Source organism: Callorhinus ursinus, unplaced genomic scaffold, assembly GCF_003265705.2.
Source record: "Callorhinus ursinus isolate GAN/ISIS: 27379988/994484 unplaced genomic scaffold, GSC_fseal_2.0 scaffold96, whole genome shotgun sequence".
Taxonomy (NCBI): Eukaryota; Metazoa; Chordata; class Mammalia; order Carnivora; family Otariidae; genus Callorhinus; species Callorhinus ursinus.
The window spans coordinates 396,118-414,809 of NW_027397158.1; the positions used below are offsets into that span (position 1 = coordinate 396,118).

Sequence of the window (18,692 nt, forward strand, 5' to 3'; positions counted from 1 at the left end):
GGACTCTCGTTAGAATGATTGTAGTGGCCACAAGAGTAGCATTCCTATTTGAAATTTTAATGTTAAATTAATGTTATTTTAATGGAGCTTTTATACAATAATTATATAATTGAATTACATTGTGCATTATTAAACAAAACCTAAGTAGGAAGTTGAAAGCCCCCCCTTGGAACGATTCCAATGGTTGGTAAAAACCTCAAAACTGATAATAACAATGAGGCATTCCCATAAAATGTATTTTCCTGTTTTTTGATGAACACGAGCACAATTTAAATCTTCATTTTCTTCACTAAGCTATTTTTCTTATGTAGCTAAAAGTGAATTATTTAGACTGTTATTGATATGGTTACTTTTTAAAATGGAAAGTGAGTTGCAACAGTGTGCCTTAGTTCACACATGCCCACATTGATGAGGGTCACTGAGCAATCTTGACCATGAGCACCCACCCTCGAAACACACGTGTGACACAGGTATGTGTGTGCACTCACACGTGCACAGGCACACCACAGGCACGTGTTCACACATGCACACACACACACACACACACACACCGACACACACTTTCTCACCAGGCTTTTGTCCGTACCAGGGGCACCCACTGAGCCCTCGGGGGGCCGCGTGCAGACAGAGCCTCCCTCCCAGAGGTTTGCTGTTTATAGATGGTGTCCCCGGACGTGTGCCCCAACAGGCCTGCAGGGTCCCTGAATCCCTTTGTCTTAGTCCCACAGATGCTTTCTGTCTGTGGTGCAGCCTGAAAAACTGAGCACGAGGGCCCTGTCTTGTCCCCGCACCCCCAGAGCAGGGCCAGGGCCCTGGGAGGCCGGAGCAGCAAGAGGGGAATGGGACTGTGCCAGAGCCGTGCAGGGACGTGGCACATCCCCTCACCCCCTGACCCGGCCCCTGAGCCCTCTGAGGCCTCCGCATGTCCCCTTGCCCCCCCCCACCCAGCCCCTGAGTCCTGTGAGGATACAGCACAACCGCTCGCCCCCCGACGCGGCCCCTTGGTGCAAAATCACAGGGTTCGAGGAAGAGCGTCTCTGAGGACTACTGAGGACTACTGAGGTCGTGCGTAGAGTCCGCACTTCACGCGTTTCCCTCGGCGTGTGTTCAGAGCCCGCCTCCCACCTGAGTCCAGTGCCATGTGCACGGGGCGAGTGCCACACAGGCCAAGACAGGTGTGTCCTCCTCAGCGGCTACAAGCCCCCCACCCCTGATGGGCAGCGTGCAGAAGGTTCCAGATCCCCAACCTCCTGCTGGGGTGTTGGTTTGTCTGGGGGTGGAGAGAAGGTGGGTCGGGAAAGAGGAGAGAAGAGAAGTTATCCCAGGAGCGAGGGGACCCCACACATGCACTGAGGTCGCGCTGTCTTGCAGGGCTTTCCAGGGAACAGCAACGCAGACAGTGTGGTGCGCCACCAGCTGCAGCCGCCCGTGGAGGCCAGATACCTGCGCTTCCTCCCCTCCGCCTGGAACCCCGATGGCCGCATCGGGATGCGCGTGGAGGTGTACGGATGCCCATTCCGTAAGTGCAGGCACAGCACGGGGCCCCGTCTGGGGACGTGGGGTCCTCGGCATAAATTCAGAGACTGCTGGAGGCTTTTCTCAAATCCCTTAACAAAGACAATGGATTCTCCTTCCTGTTAAAACCCGAGATGAAGCCGTCAGGTTGTCTTACAGGGTCTTCTTACTGAGTGCTCCTCTCCCTTCCCTGTCTCTGTCCCCCTGTCTCTGTCTCTCTGTCTCCATCCCTCTGTCTCCGTCCCTCTGTCCCCGTCTCTCTGTCCCTCTGTCTCTCTGTCTCTGTCCCTCTGTCTCTGGACACGCAGTGATGTCACCAGCCCAAGGCTCCGGGGCTGGGGGGGTGGGGGGAGGGGCCTGCCTGTCAGCGACATTGAACAGGGGCCACCTGCCCACTTGCCAGGACTCGCTCTGGAGGAAGGTTTGCCATGGAAACTGGGTCTGCTGTCTGTGTCAGGAGGAGACACTCCGGATGGCACAAAGGAGACCGCTGGGGTGGGCGTCAGCCCGCTGGCCCCAGGAGGGGGGCGTGGCCGTGGGGGTCAGGGAAGCGCCAGGGTCACCAGAGTGCGTGGACCGAGGGACCTCCTGTGCCGAGTCTTCATCCCAGCAACCCTCCCGCTCCGTCCTCACACCGGGGGTCTCCAGACCACGAGGGGCTCCCTCAGTCAAGGACCTGGACACTGGCTATCTTGGGCCTTGTACCTCTTCCCCTTGGGGGTGGACCCTCCCTCCCAGAGGTGCAGCCACGGCCCTTCCAGGGGGACCAGCAGCAGCCCTGAAGTCCACGCAGCCCTGCTGCTGGGAGGGTCTGCATAAAAACGCAGCAGATAACCTGTCACCGCCACTTGGAAAACAGCCTGGGGCCTGCTCTGACTCAGGCGGGACGCACTGTTTCCAGCACGAGCGACGCACGCGTGCCGCTCTGGTGTTGGGAAGCGCGGACCCGCTCAGCACGCTGCTCCGACACGCGGACGGTGCCCCTCGGCCCTCCTGCCCACGCGCCCACCTGTTCACTCGCAGCGGCTCCGCCTGCAGATCGCGGAGGAATCCCACCCGTTCCCGCCGCGCATCCCTCCGCAGCCACCACGTGCCGCGCTCCTGGATGGGCTGTGGTCGCTCCCGCACACCCGGCTTCCACACCCACACCTTTGCAGCCGGGCCACGTGGGCCGTGGGCACAGCCCGGCTTGTCCGGTCTCCGTGGCACCCGAGCTGCTCCCTGCCCTGACGCACAGCCCTTTCTCTGCTCGCGGTTGGAAGCAGCACATAGGAGGCCGCTGAGACCATGAGCTAGGATGCTGGGGCTCACCGCCCGGGGAGGGTGAGGGGGCAGTGCAGGGAAAATCACTGGGAGGACGGCGGGGTCGGGGCTTTCTCTCCATGCACTCGGCAGATTCTTGCTGCAGCTGGACCCGGCGGCCAAGGGCAGGCTGAGGAGGGCCTTGTGGGCTGCACACTGGTCAGGAGGGGTCTTTCCCATGGGCTCCCAGGGCACAGCGTGGCCACCTCAAGGCTCCCTCCAAGGCGCATCGACATCCACGCGGACCTCCTCACTGCCTTCCGGGCCATGCTCCGGGACCCCTCATCTGCCTGAAACTGGAGCCGTCCCTCCAACCATCTCCAAGTGCTGTATGCTAGCCTGAGTTCTGTCTCTAGCAGGTGGATGCCCAGGTACCACCTCCAGGTGACCCAGGGCCGCCACATGCCCAGTCAGTGCCAGCCCCACGTCCCCTCCTTCCCAGCGCACTCTGAATCCTCGTCATCCTTGGTTCTGACCCTGGTTTGGGCCCGCCGCCAGGCTCCACCTAGATGGCCACAGCCGTCCTGAGGGCCTCTTGTTGGGCACCATGGGGCTTTGGATGCGGAGGAAGGAGCCTGCCCATGTCAAACCCAACAGACTCATCAACACACTGTCCGTGGTGCACAGGGGCCCCAGGGATGCTCTTCTCTGCAGCCAGGTAGGGTCTGACCCGTCCTGCCCTTCCTCTGACCTGCCTCTCTGTCTGAGCCCCGCCCACCCCAGGCAGCTTCAGAGGAAGTGGTTACTCCCCAGGCAGCCACCATCACTCTATTTTGGCTCTCTGAATGCACCAGGATGTCTGCAGTCACCACAGGACCTTTGCACAGACCGTCCCCATGCCTGCAACCCTCAGCCTTCATTCTTTCTTTGAGAACACATACTTTTCGAGGTATAACATACATGTGGGAAAGTACACGAATCTAAGTGCACAGTTCTAAGTCTTACAAGAGCCCCCTCATTGCCCTTCCTCCCCAGCACTCACCCTTCACCCTAATGCCACACTATACCATTGGCTAGCATCACTTCTTTCTAGCTTTCTGCACAGAACACTCCTGGATGTGTCGCTGGTGCCTGGCTTCCTTCACCCACCCTCCACCGCCATGCCCCGGAGTCTGGATCAGCTGTCATGCCTCCACCTCCATAACTTCCCTGCACACCCTGGCCAGGCTAGTGTCATGCTGACCTGCTCCCATGGCAACCGCTCTGTCCCCATGGCAACCGCACCATCCTAGTGCCTGTGGTAACTGTTCATTAGTCTGTCAGTAGGATATACAGATAAAAAGCAAATGCACGGTCAGGCATGCAGCAAGCGGGCCACGAGGCCCCCAGGAAAGGGTCTGCTCCTCATGCACAGAGTCTGAGACCAGCTATGAGTCTGGCGTTCAGCATAGAGCAAACACCAAGGCTTCCAGGGGTTAGCGTTAAAGGCATATTGCTTGAGGGGGAAGGTGGGTGAGCCCATGCCATGCCCCTGAGTCAGTAACTAATCACAGCTGGGAGATCCTCTGAAAGTAAAGGTCCTTCGCGATGAGCCACCGACAGACCTGCTGGCCAGCATGGCATCTGCTGTGAGCCGGCTCCCACTGAGGATGCCTTAAGAGGAAATCAAACAGTGCGGGAGGGAGAAATACTGCCTCGACAAGAACACAGGAAAGCCGATGACGTCCTTACGTCACACAAAGGCTTCTGCATCAGATGTGGATGCAAGCTGCCAAACGAAGCCAGGTCACCATTGCATGCATACTGTGCTTTCTATCGGCAGCCTGGTCGAGCCCGGGCGTTACTACCATCGCTGGGAACAGCGGGAGCAAGCCGACTCCATGCAGAGCAATCTGGAAGTGGATGTGTGGGCCCTTTCCAGTTGACCACAGGCATTGTGATCCTTGTAGAGGATGGGATTAGTGCTCTGGCCACCCCAGAGCTGCCAGTGGACACTCTGGCCAGGAGACTTGGAGTCATTCTCAACCACGTTACCCTACAGGAACCCTGGAAAGGGTTTTCTGGTTTCGGGACCCTCCATGAAAATAATTACATCCAAACACCGTATTAGTTCCCTGGTGTGCTTGCCTAAGTGGGTGCACGTGCTAGTGTGTGCCTGTGTTCATGTACACGTGTGCTCACATGTTCCTGTGCATGTGCACACTCATGTGTGCCTGTGTTTGTGAACACAAGTGCTCATATGTTCCTGTGTTTGTGTATACTCGTGTGCACCTGTGTGCACGTATATGCTCACATGTTCCTTGCATGTGCACACTCGTGTGCCTGTGTTCGTGTACACGTGTGCTCACATGTTCCTGTGTTTGTGTATACTCGTGTGCACCTGTGTGCACATATGTGCTCACATGCTCCTGTGCGTGTGCACACTCGTGTGTGCCTGTGTTTGTACACACGTGTGCTCACATGTTTCCTTCTTTGATTTTCTGTTACAGTAGAGCTTCTGTGCCAGAAAGCCCCTTGTCTGCTGCAGCATGGCCATCCAGAAAGGACACGGAGGGCGGGCACTGGGACTGGCCATGTCTGCTATAAGTAGCCACCCCAGCCAGCAGCATCCAAGACAGAGGGGGCAAGAGGGGGTCTGTGGGCACTGGGTCATGGGTGGGGGTCTTTGGATGGGGTCTGCAGGTGCTGGGTCACAGGCCCTGGGTCATGGACGGGGGCCCATGGGTGGAGTCTGCAGGTGCTGGGTCACAGGCCCTGGGTCATGGGTGGGAGTCTGTGGGCTCCTGAGCAAGGCTGGAAGAGAAGTCTGTGCCCTCACCCAAGGACAGGGAAGACACACAAAGTACTGTTGGGATGTGGGTGTGAGCAGGCAGTCCCTGAAACAGTTGGGGCCATGCACTTGCAGGCCCCTTACTCTGGCCTTTCATCCATGTTTCTCCTCATTCAAAAGAAATAATTGAGCAGATAACCCACCTTTTAAACAGAATGAAATATTTATTCATTGTGTACCTGGTAAATAAATTATTTCTAGGTACATTAACAAGAGGTAAGAAAACAAAACATGAATTTTAAAAAAGATAGCCTCATAAGATGGGCAAGAGTTATTTTAATGGCTTATTTTGCATATGATGCACCCTTTAAATGACACGCACATCCCCGTGCAGCGACCCCAAACAATAGGCTTTGAGCTATGGGGTTTACTTACACGTAGATGCTTTTCAATAAATACAGTAGAGCTCTGTTAGGGGTATGATCTCTTCCTTATGATTTTCTTGATGACATCTTCTTTTCTGGAGCTTACGGTATTATAGGGATTCAGTAGATGACACATATAACACACAAGATGCGTGTTAATTGACTTTATGTTACCGGTTAGGCTTCTGGTCGACAGCTATCAGTAGTTAAGTTTGGGGGGGTGGTTAAAGGTTATATACAGACTTTTGGCTCTGTGGGCATCAGCGCCCCCAACCCCCATGTTCTTCAAGAGTCGCTATATTCTTGGTTTTGCCAGAAATAAGGTCAGTGAAGGAGTAATTCTATTGTGCTGTCCTGGAGGAAATTGGCCATCAGTTCAATGTGCATGCCAGCCACCATTCTGCACCGAGCAGCGGGGACAGGCTGTGTCTGGACATGTGGGGGCTGGGGCCCGAGGGTGGGGGCAAGGTCAAGCCTTCATGCTCTGGCTCCCCCAGCGGCCACTGCTGCTCTGGACGGGTGCCTCCCGGCTTCTCCCTTGTCCCGTGAGCACACCCTCTGCACAGCACCTGTTCCGAGGGGCTGGAGTCCTCACTGTGAGGGTTTTTACAGGATAACTGCTCTCCCCATCTGTAAATGGGCAGCCTAAGCAAGACCCAGCCCTCTGGTGACCTGGCCGCTGTTTCTCCATGTGTGTGGAACACGAACACGTTTTCTACAGAGGACATGAGCACGTGTGCCAGGCAGGGCAGGCACGCGCTGTGGGAGCCCCGGCGCACTGGGACATCCCTCCTGGCATTTGGGCCTGGCAGCTGCAGGCTGCTGAGAAGAGCCGCGGGCAGCCGGCTTGGGGGAGAAGGAGCAGTTCATTCTCTCCAGCCCCCTCACTGTCTGCCTTGCTGCCCTTGGTGACCCCGAGGTGAGCCGGGGCATCTCTGGCACAGTCACCACAGGTGAGGACAGTTCTGCAAAGGGATCAAGAGTCAGGAGAGCAGACCCACTATCCTGGGAGGCTCTAGTTTCCGTGGGTGGATGCAACATGGAAGTCTTCGAGGGCCCTGAATATACAGCAGCGTTCAGAGAGGTTCCATGTGGTCGACACTGGCCATGGTGCCAACAGACAGTAGCCATCCAAACAGGATGCTTTTACAGGTGAAAAATCCCAGATGTCTCAACACTTGCTGGGAGAAATGTTGTGTCACCTGATGAGTAGGATGGACACTTATTAGTTACGTGTGTGTGCACCTGTGTGTGCCTGTGCACCTTTGTGTGTGCCTGTGCATGTTTACCCGTGTATATGGACCTTTGGGTGTGTGCATGCACCTGTGTGTGCCACCTGTGTGTGCAAACATGTGTGTGTACGTGTGCACCTGTGTGTGCCTGTGCATATGCACCTGTGTATATGGACCTTTGTGTGTGTGCATGCACCTGTGTGCGTGCGTGCACCTGTGTGTGCCTGTGCATGTGTACCTGTGTATATGGAACTTTGTGTGTGTGCATGCACCTGTGTGTGCACATGTGTGTGCAAACATGTGTGTACGTGTGCACCTGTGTGTGCCTGTGCATGTGTACCTGTGTATATGGAACTTTGTGTGTGTGTGCACCTGTGTGTGCACACGTGTGCAAACATGTGTGTACGTGTGCGTGTGTGTGCAAACATGTGTGTGCGTGTGCACCTGTGTGTGCCTGTGCGTGTATACATGTGTATATGTACCTGTGTGTGTGCGTGCACACGTGTGTGCGTGCGTGTGCACCTGTGTGTGTCTATGTACTTTTGTGTGTGTCTGTGCATGTGCACCTATGCATATGTATTTATGTGTGTGTTCATGCACCTGTGTTTGTGTTCAAGGCCCCACACATTTAAAAACATTAACGAGAAGCAAGCTAATTCTTAGGACAACTTTTATCATCTTTCCTGCAGGATCAGAGGTGATTGACTTTGATGGAAAAAGTTCCCTGCTTTACAGATTTGTTCAAAGTACCAGGAGTCCAGCGAAAGACATCATTTCTTTGAAATTTAAAACCATGCAGAGTTATGGGCTTCTATTCCACAGACGGGGCAGAAATGGAGATTGCATCACCCTGGAATTAGTGAAAGGGAGGCTCCTTCTGTTCTTCAATTCAGGTAAAGTGATCAGCCAGGGAACTCAATAATCTGAATTCTTAGATGTAATTTGTACTCCAGCATTTTTATACCTAATCTTTTAGCAGGCATAGATAAGGGCCGAGACTTACAGATTCTGACTCTCTTTTGCTTAAAAACATATTAAAGTGTAGTAACTGTGCTGGGAGGCAGTCACTGGAGCTCTTCGTATCCGGCAAACACTCCTATGTCACCAGATCCAGGGCTTCCCAACCCCACTTTGCACCAGTGACATTTTGGACCAGATGACTCTTCGTTGGGGGATGCCCTGTGCATTGGAGGATGTTTACCAACATCCCTGCCCTCGACCCACCAGAGGCCAGTAGCACAACTCACACCCACATCCTGACCAGTGTCCCCTGGGGGACAAAGGTGCCCCACAGAGAGCCACTGCCCTGTCCCCATAGCAGAGTTCTCGGCAAAGACGGGGCTTCCAAAGGAAGCAAGCCTGCAGAGGTCCCAGTAATGAAGGGAAGTGGCCGAGAAGAGCCCTGATGGACAGGGTGTCCCAGCGTCAGATGCAGCAGCTTCACGGGGTTGAGGAAGCTTGGTCTGGCAAGACCTAACTGCCTGTTTCCCCGGCCAGGCACCACCGCACCCTCCCCGTCCGGCCCCGGGGTTGTGGCGCTGGGCAGTCTGCTGGACGACCAGCACTGGCACTCGGTGCTCTTTGAGCATGCCCACCAGCATGTGATCCTCTCAGTGGACCAGCACTCGAGGCAGCTCCAGGCACGGGCACAGCTGAGTCACTTGGACCTGGATCCTGAGGTGCGGAGTCTCCCATCAGTCATGACAGGGTGTGGGGTTTAAATGCAGCGTAGCCTGGACAGAAGGAGGAATCCTTCGGAGAAGCGCCCTTTCCTGGCACATGTGGTCTGGGCTTAACTGTGTCCTAAAGGGAGCCGTGTCCTGGGCACTCTCTGCGGCCTGACTCAGAGCGCGGTCAGCTATGCTCAGTGTGGCCGACAGCAAATGTCAAGTGCCGCTGAGCTGACCTGAGGAATCCGCTGGCGTCCCAGTGAGATCCCAAGCTAGCGGCTGGTTCCAATGCCCTGTCTCATCCTTCAGCTTTGAAACACACCTAACATATTTGCAGCCCTTTGCACACATGTCCCTAAATTATGCAAAGATATAACATTTTATGCCATTTTTGTAAGACATTGTCAGGTTCACAAACTATTAAAAGAAGCTAAACACTGAAACTAAAACAGAAATGTGTTTGGCAGAAACGGACGATGGGCAGTTCTTGTCTTATTTTTCATGATTTTATTACCTAAACTCTATGAATTGGCAAAAATAACATCATATTTTATACACAGATGAATGTAAATTCCATCCAGAGATGTATAAGCTAGAAAATCATTTTTATTTTCTACATAGACTTCCTTTTGCACGGGTTTGGGGTTACACGGATCAGCTCTCCCTCACAAAGTGCACATCTGGACACAGAGATGTGATGCTCCCCTCACCTGACACACACCACAGCCGACTTGATGAGCACCCCAAGGAGGCCAGTTCATCTAACACATTGCAGATGGGATGGCTGTCTTGGTCGGCTCCCCGGGACACCAGGCTGTGCCCTTGGGAAGAACTATAAGGGAAGGTAGCAGCGGGTCGGGGAGGGGTTCCTGCGGGGACCCTGGAGGGCAAGCTGTTCCCTCCAGCTGCCCGCCTGCACCTGCCAGCATTGGAGAAGGCCCATCCCAGGAGCAAGACTTCCCCAGCACTCGAAGGTGCAGAGCTGGTGGTGAGTAGGGCCTGACGCTCTGCTCTGGGCCCTGCGTCCAGGCCTGCACTTGCTGTTCCATCATGGATATCAGTAACCCCTTTCCTCCCCAGGGTCCAAGTGAGATGCCAAATCACACATTTCCCTAATTACAGATGAAGGATCTCTAGTGTGGCAGACATCAGCAGCATGTAAACCATGTCAGAGTCTCTGCTTAGAATTTCACTTAAAAGAGTGAACAAAACACGCAATTATGCAGAATTGCGTACCTGGTCCCCTTCCTGCTACACCTCTGAGTCCTGAATGTTTTAAGCAAGTTAGTGGGAAATGACTAAAGAATATTATTGATGTCATTTTTCTTTCTAAGATCAGTTTTGGAGGGATTTTAGCACCTGGAAAATCTGTGACATTGCAAAGAAAACACTTTGACGGATGTTTAGAAAATATTAATTTTAATGGAGAGGATATCATTGATTTGGCCAAGAAGCACAGACCACAGATTCTCATCAGGGTAAGAATCTGCCTGGGGAGAGAGGGGTGGGGGGCCTTGGAGGAATGAAGGCCCTCATGTGCCCCCTGAGTGACGTCAGATTAGGGTGACGTTACTCATGTCACAGCCTCCTCACCTGAGTGAGAAACACAGACCAAGCGCACGTAACTAATTTACAGTAATTGCTTAAATATGAGACAAAGAAACATGTGTTCCATTAAAATGTAAGATACAGTCTCAGCTTATGCTTTCCAGAGTGCAGAGGTAGCTGCTTGCAGGGAGCAGTCCCCTTAGCAACGGGGTTTTCTCCGTGAGCTGGCGGGAGCGCGGGCCACCCCACAGGGAACCCGGCCACCTATACCTCACGTGTAAATACAGCATTTGCCGTGGGAGTTTGGACACACACATGCATCAGTAAGCTACCATGTTTTCCGTGGCCCTTGGGACATGATAAGGTGGTTCCATGTGGGGTCTTCACATCAGAGGCTAAGACCTGACCTGTCTCCCAGTAGCTGGGTCACGGGAACAAATGTTCAATCTCTGGATCCTCTTCTCCTGCCTGTGGTCAAAATGCCCGTCTGTGAGCTCTGTCAGCCCCAGCACACTCCCAGAGGGTGAATTTTGTTGCAACAGCCTGCGCGGGCTCTGGGCTTTGTCCTGGCTTCACCCAGAGGTGCACAAAGCAAGGCCGAGGCTGCCTGCACTGGGGTGAGCTGCTGGTGCGGTCTGTGTCTCCAGGGCTGGGGAGTTGGGTGGGCAGGAGGCCACGCCCTGAGGTCCCGGCTGGGGGGACGCAGGTCTGGGGGCCGTGGTGGGGGATCGGGGTGAGGAGCAGCCCCCCACCTCCAGGGCCTCCTCAGATCTGCTTCCTGTCCTCAGGGCAATGCCTCCTTCTCCTGCTCCGAGCCGCAGCCCGTGCCGGTCACGTTTCCGAGCGCTGGGAGCCACTTGGTGCTGCCGGGTACCCCGGCACAGGACGGGGTCTCCATCAGCTTCCAATTCCGGACGTGGAACCAGGCAGGGCTCCTGCTGTCCAGCTGGCCGCCTCGTGGCTCCACGGGCTTTCTGCTCACGCTCAGAGATGGAGCCCTCAGACTGGGGCTGTCCCCACCTCCAGGACAAGCGAGGAGTGACGTCACTGCAGGTAACACGCGTCCCCAAGCTGCAGCCCACAGGCACTTCACACTCATTTAAACATGATTCCTGGAGTCTGTAAGACACTCGGGGTCCCCACATCCAGGTACTTGTGCCCCATTTCCCTTGGACATGGGCTCCCTGCTGTTTATACCCATGTGGCACCACTGTCGATGCCCAAAGTGGCCATCCCAGGTGACGCCAGTGGCCCAGTCCAGCCGCCTGGGGAGGAGGTAGTGCCTGAGAGCCCCCCACTCATTCCCGGGGACCCTGCCCTGTCCCCGCCCCGTCGAGCTGACCAGACACCATCTCAAGTCCCAGCGGCATCTCCCCGTGTGTTTTCTCTCTGGGGAAACATGGCAGCAGGGAGCCCATTCTTGGCCTTTGGCGATGGTGGTGAGGGAGCTGCCTCATGCTGTGCCCTCCAACCTCGCCAAACCCAGCTGTGCATCTGGAAATGTGGTGGGCCTCCGGAGAGTGGCACGGTCGGAGAAAACACTGTGTCCTGGGGACACAGCCTCCCTCTTTGCTGACCCGCTCCTGCCCCAAGCCAGGAGCCATTCTGATTGGACACAAGGCTTTTGAGACAAGTGCTAGCATTCTAAAGCAGTGTTCTTTATGGTAAGTGATGGCGGATTGTTCTTGGACTGAGGACAGGAGAGAGGTGGGGCCTGTCCGCTCACTGCCGCCCACTGGGAAGTCGGCCACTTCTGGGTTTGTGGGCTGGCATCAGATCCGAGAGCCTCGGGTGGAGGTGGACACAGAATGGGGACAGAACCACAGCCAGGCTGTTGGGACCACTGGGGTCTGCACACCTTCTCAGGAAGATCCAACTGGCCTGCGATGAACCACGTTTCCTCAGGACTTAGAGCGCTGGCTGCCAGGCACTCACCACGGAGCTTGAGCGCCACTGAACCATTTGCATGGTCAGAAGTGAGGCCACGAAAGGGTTCCTGATGCAGCTGGTGCAGGAGGTCCCTATGGGTGCCGCCCTGCAGGGCTACATCCATGTCCGCAAGCATACTCCTGGGACGACCAGGAGCCGTTGACCTTCACCTAATCACTGGCCCTTACGCTTATGGGGCAGGAAGCAGACTGAGCCCATTCCGTCCATCCTAGAACGTACCCCAAGACCAGTGCAACATGACAAACAGCAGAGAGACACCAGGAAGAAGAGGCACACACTTCAACACGCAACTGTGACCCGCATCTCTGAGGGGGTTGAAGCTCCAAGACTGGCATTCCCCCCATTTATCTAGAGAAGGACTGCCCTTTACAGCTTATTGAATGCTAGTAATGGGGTAAGTTTATAGGAGTAGGTTCACGAGAAAGAAATCAATCACATTCAGTATCTCGGCCATGAGCTGGCTCAGAGATTCGTTGGCATCAGAAAAGAACGTTAATTTATGGAAGTGCACCGGGGTCCTGTAGTGCATTGTGATGCATTCGATGTGCTCTGAGGAAGCTTCAGTCATGGCCTAATTTAAGGGTCTCAAAGAACTTGCTTCAAGGCAAGTCTACTTGAACACGTCCCACAAAGCAGGTAACGTTTAACCAGTCAACTGGTGTGTTTGACAAAGGGCTAGAAGTAAGATTGCATGTGATACAATCATGTTTCCATCCAACCCCTGGGGGTGCCCTGAAGCTGGCCCCCGCCTCCTGGGGCTCCATGTCCCTGCAGGAATAGCCCCCTCCCGTTGGCCAGCCGGCCCGGGGCTTGGCTCCCAGGGGTCAGGATGTGGGACAGCGAGGAGCTCCGCTTCTGTGACCAGGACACAGCTTCTGCCCCCAGAGGTCCCCTCGTGCCCATGGAGGGCAGACGCTACTGGCCATGAGTGCCCCGGAGAGGCTGCAGTGCCAGAGACTGCATGGGGCGGTTGCCCACATCCACCAAGGAGCGGAGACCCTCAGCCAGCAGCCCTCGGGGACGACCCTGAGACAACCCTAGAGAGCGGGGCTCCAGTCCTGCCCTGCTGAGCTTTCAGAGCAGACCCCACCCTGAGCCAGCACCTGCCGGACCGCTAGGAAACCAAACCACAGCCAGGGGCCCCAGCCACGCCCAGACTCCCCGCCAGGAAACTGCCAAACCGAGGGCAACGTGTTATGTCCTGATAAATAACCAGCACAAATCAAAACATTGAATACGGTTACATTCATAACTACCGTGAAACAGACTGTGAATGTGAGCCCAGAACACACAGCTGAGGTGGGACCCAGTCCCCCTGCCCACTTCAGGTGGCAGCCGACCCCGGCCCGTTCTCGCACTTACCCCCAGGCCTGCGTGCGGCCCCACGAGCAGCATGGGACAACCAGGCACAGCTGTGAGGGTCCGGTATAGTAGTCTGTAGTGAGAAGAACGTATTTGTTTATGAGTTACAATAAATCAAAGGTTTTGGTTAAGTAAGGGTGGCTTTTTCCCTTGGTTACCAGACATTTAAGTTGGTCCGATGTGCATTAAGGTCCTTACCTGGAATCAAAGTGAAATTGTGCTGAATTGGGTCACAATTTGAAAATGTGTTTGAATATAAGGTAATGCTTTCAACATGCTTTCCAACTTTGTAAATTTTCGTTTTAAATTGTTTACAAATATTACTTCAATCAGTTAGAGGTCAAAAAGAATTCTGCAGGCCACAAAACATTTTCTCACTCTGTCCTCCTTTGAATGTCAAATGTGCGGGACACCCACAGGACTGGGTGCTAAAACGTTTAACTAAGTGCCTTTTCTAGCTGGCTCTGTGTTTACTCTCTGGGCTGAACCCTGGCCAACCCAAAAGGACTTTCCTTTTCCATTAAAAAAAAAAAATCAGTGGGGAAAAAAAAAATCAAAGAAACAAAACCAGGAGATTTAACAGCAAAATCCAGATGCCTGACTTCCAATAATAACCTGGAAATCCGGTAACCCCAAGAAGCCAATGCCCCTGTATGGGGTCCAGCTGCCAACTCAGCCAGGCCTAGGGACAGGGGGTCTCTTGGCTAATGGGGAGAATCAGGCCCATGACCCCGTCCATGCCACCCAGGGCCTCAGCAGACACAGGCCCATGATGTTTGAAATGCCCCGTGTGACCTGGGAAGACCCACCACCCCCCAGAACAAGTCCCTCAGCCCCTCCTCCACCCAGGGCCGCTCTCACAGGAGCCCCCTGAACTTGCCAGGTGGGGTGGTCAGGGTCACAGCCTCCCACGCAGCACTCCATGTGACAAGAGCAGCCTGGAGACCTACAGGTCTGTAACCCAGGGTGTTTCCGGCACCGTACCAGAAGGTATTTTCAGACAGACCTCATGGTAAGCAGGCTGGAACTACGGACATCCCTTCCTATGGCTTGGCCATGGGTGTGTTGGCTGTTACGGTGGGTCCCTGCAGAGATTTTGATCCTTACCTGGAGGGTGTGAAGTGGCAGGAAAACAACATCAAACTTCCTTGTACCTGTGCCATAATTTAGACAACAGCCACATTTCCATATGACCCCTAAAAGGTATATCACATGGAGGGGGCAGGAAGGCTGCAGTGGGCCATGTAGGGACAGGGCTCCTCCACCCCCCACCCCGGTCCCTGTTCCTGTGGGACTTGGGCTTATGTCACCGTTGGAAGCATCATGAGGTCTGTGGTTCACAGGGGTCTCTAGCTGATTTTGATTCCCCAGGTGCTGGACTGAATGATGGGTCTGGGGTTCACAGGGATCTCTAGCTGATCTCCATTCCCCAGGTGCTGGACTGAATGATGGGCAGTGGTTCACAGGGATCTCTAGCTGATCTCCATTCCCCAGGTGCTGGACTGAATGATGGGTCTGGGGTTCACAGGGGTCTCTAGCTGATCTCCATTCCCCAGGTGCTGGACTGAATGATGGGTCTGGGGTTCACAGGGGTCTCTAGCTGATTTTGATTCCCCAGGTGCTGGACTGAATGATGGGCAGTGGTTCACAGGGGTCTCTAGCTGATTTTGATTCCCCAGGTGCTGGACTGAATGATGGGCAGTGGCATTCGGTCTCCCTGACAGCCCAGAGGAACCAGCTAAGTGTGGTGGTGGACCAGGCCGAGGCCTCAGTGGTTCACGCAGAGCTGCCTCTGGAGACCCACACAGGCAGTGCCTATCACTTTGGAGGTGAGTGTTGAGGTTGGGACCCCGTGGGACCCACCTGGCTGGTACCCACCCAAACTCCACCTCTCCTGCCCCTGGTCTGTGGCTGACATGACTTTTTTCTACTGATCATGTGTGGCCGATTCCCCAGAAGCTCAGCAGATATGAAGTACTTTTTTCTCGGCAGTTGTATTGAGGCATAATTTATGTTAACCCGTGAGAGTCCCCTTGTCATTAGGATGCCCTTTTCCAGCTGTATCTGTTAGAGCCTTAGTGCTTGATCCCCCCCTTCCAGGGAGACTCCCCAGTTCCCTTTCCCCGCTGTCCTTCTGGGGCCAGGTGCTGCTTGGGTCACTGGTGAGGCTTCTCTGAAAGGCTGGCTCCCAAGGGTAAGCGTCAGTGAGGCTGGTCCTTCCGGCCCCAGGCAGCTCCTGGCCAGCCACTATGAGGACAGTGGCACCCTCTGCCACGTTAGAATTCTACCAGTCAGTTCACTGTCCACTTCTCCCTCAGGCCAAACCTTCTTTGTTGGGGGGCCCCTGGCACAGTGCTCCGAATTGCCCCATTAGGCCCGCTAGAGGACCCTGGATGCCCAGTCCCCTCTGCATAGTGGACTTCGTGTGGTTCAGTTTCACGCTGACCACACGCAGCATGGGATGGACGGCCGGGGGCCCGTGCACCACACCCCCCTCTGGGGAGGCCTCACCAGCTCAGAGCAGCTGGTCCCGTGGTGGAGCAGGGGGCACAGACAGGTCTCTAGGGGCACTTCCAAGGCAGAGGCCCCAGGCGTGCCCCCAGCGAGTTCACGGTTGTAGCTGGCCTGCCTTTGGAAAGAACCAGAGGCCCATTTCCTCGCTCGCAGCAGAGCCTTCCAGGCCAGTGTTTGGATGATGTGCTTGCTATCACGCAGACCCTTACATTTTATGATACTAAGATGTTCTTGTAGAAATCTTTGTTTGTTTGACCAAATCGCCCAGTACAAATCTGATTGCTATAAAAATCAAATTCATGTCCCTTACTTTGCGGAGGCCGGTCTTCAGGACAGGCCGACTGGAACAAGGCCGGGTGCCATGAGCTCCCACACCTGGGGCTGCTTGTTGCTTCCGGATGAATGGCAGGTGCCCCGTCAGCTTCTGGCTTAATATCATCTTCAAACACTGTGATTTCAGTAATTTGTACTTATAATAATACAGTTTGTTATTTTGTTTCTAATTTTAAATCCACGTACATTTAAATTGTTTTGTTTATGATGCATCACAGAAGGAAGAGCTAACTCTCTAGCGTGCTTTAAGATCCTACTTCAAGTTCAGCCTGAATTAGAGACTCCAAGTTGCTTTCAGCTAAATTCTCCTTCACTGTCACTCTACCCCCTGCCGACCTAGCTTTCTCTGCCCCCCAAGTAGGCGCGAGGACAAGGGGGTCCACATGCTGGGAGCCTCTGACAGGGACGAGCCGCCTTTCACAAGGTGATGTCGCGGCCCCCGCCCTGAGCCTGTCTCTCTCTCGTGTTCCTGCCTCTGAGCAATCAGGGTGCCTCCCTCCCAGCTCCGGGTCTGAATGCGAGGCCTCGCCTGCTGGATTCCAGGGGTGTCTGAGGCTCATCTCCATTAATGCCCAAGAGGTGGATCTGATTTCAGTACAGCGGGGAGTGTTTGGGAACTCCAGCGGCCTGGACATCGACTCCTGCGGCATTCTGGACAGGTGAGGTCACTGCTCCCACCCCTGTGCTCGGACCTGTGATGGCAGATCGCAGGCGCTCACGGCTGGGCGTGCTTCCTCTCCCTCTGGGTCCCTGGAACCTCCTCGTGCTGCCCTTCCCCCGCTGTCCACGGGGAGTCCGAGAAAGTGAGAAAACGGTGTCTATGACTGTGTAGAACACCTTCTTTGGAATGACGCATTTGGGGGGAAGGTGCATGCTCTTGACTACCCTTCTCCCATGTCGGCGAGCTCCCTGACTCAACATGGCTGCAATGTCCACGGAGAGAGATAGGTCAGTAGCATGTTGCCGGACAGCATGGATCATGACGACCAGATGCCGGAGACCAGAAGCCCGTGTGGTCGGGGTGGAGTGTCCGGAAGGTGGGCCGCCGAACTGCCCCAGGTCCACAGGGGCAGCGAGAAAGGGCCTGCCCTGGGGACAGGTTGTTAGGACCCAGGAAGGGACGAGGAGCTCCCTGAGGACCAGGGGTGACCTCAGAGGTGTCTCTGGGGATGAGAAGTAAGTAAAATGCAGGAAGTGGGAAGGAAGGAAGAAGGTCAATGTCGCTGAGGCAGGAAAGCCAGGCTCTCACAAGGGGGTGATTTGGGTAGACAGACTGGCTGGCACCTTCCTCCCGCAAGTGCTAATATATTTTTGGATAAACGCTACAGCTTGAGAAACCCCTTCTTCACGTGTATGAGCAATTCAGAACGAATTCACATGCACCTGTTGTCTCTCTTCTTAGCTTAGTCACATCCTAGCCCTTGTTGTACAATAATCAGAATTCAGTGTGACCTTCACAAAATTCATCGTCACTTGCAATCCTCAATAACAGCAGGACACAGGGGTGCCTGGTGCCTCAGCCAGTTGAGCGTCCAACTCCTGGTTTCAGCTCAGGTCAGGATCTCAGGGTCGTGGGATCGAGCTCCCTGCTCAGCGGAGAATCTGCTTCTCCCTCTCCCTCTGCCCCTCCCCCTGCTTGTGTTCCCTCTCTTGCTGTGTCTCTCTGTCAAATAAATAAATAAAATCTTTAAAAAATTTTTTAAATAAAATAAATAAATAAATAAAATAACAGCAGGACACAGTCCTCACCAGCAGAGTGACTCACCCTCTCAGACGTGGTTTCCCCACATGCTCATTGCATCAATTGTGGGCGGAGTGGCCCTTCTCTGGTGAAGGGAGACTGTAGCCAAGGTCTGGGTTCCCAGACCTTCAGGGGAAACCGCCGCATCATGTGTAGGGCACAGTCACCCAGCGCACCTGGCTGGAGGGGCTCGCACACCCCAGACCCACACTTGGCGGAGGGGTCGCTGGGGGCACGGCTGTCAGCAGGAAGGTAGCCTTGGGGGTGGCTGGACATGGTTCCAGTGGCCCCATCAGCTGCTACCTCAGCTCTTGGGAAATTTCTCTAACATACAGCCTTTAACAAGCAATCTATGGGGACCAGTTTGTGCATAAAACTCATAGTAAAGGC

General features: G+C 54.6%; 1 protein-coding gene across 2 annotated transcripts in view; it reads left to right on the plus strand.

Moving 5' to 3' along the window:
- Positions 1–18,692, plus strand: part of LOC112836267 (contactin-associated protein-like 4) — a 164,518-nt gene that overhangs the window by 85,770 nt on the left and 60,056 nt on the right. For both annotated transcript variants that reach the window (XM_073888824.1, XM_073888823.1), the window contains exons 4-10: positions 1,372–1,519; positions 7,874–8,077; positions 8,682–8,863; positions 10,189–10,332; positions 11,191–11,455; positions 15,394–15,543; positions 17,049–17,220. In XM_073888824.1, coding sequence (XP_073744925.1) covers positions 1,372–1,519; positions 7,874–8,077; positions 8,682–8,863; positions 10,189–10,332; positions 11,191–11,455; positions 15,394–15,543; positions 17,049–17,220 — 1,265 coding nt within the window. The remainder of the gene's footprint in view (positions 1–1,371; positions 1,520–7,873; positions 8,078–8,681; positions 8,864–10,188; positions 10,333–11,190; positions 11,456–15,393; positions 15,544–17,048; positions 17,221–18,692) is intronic.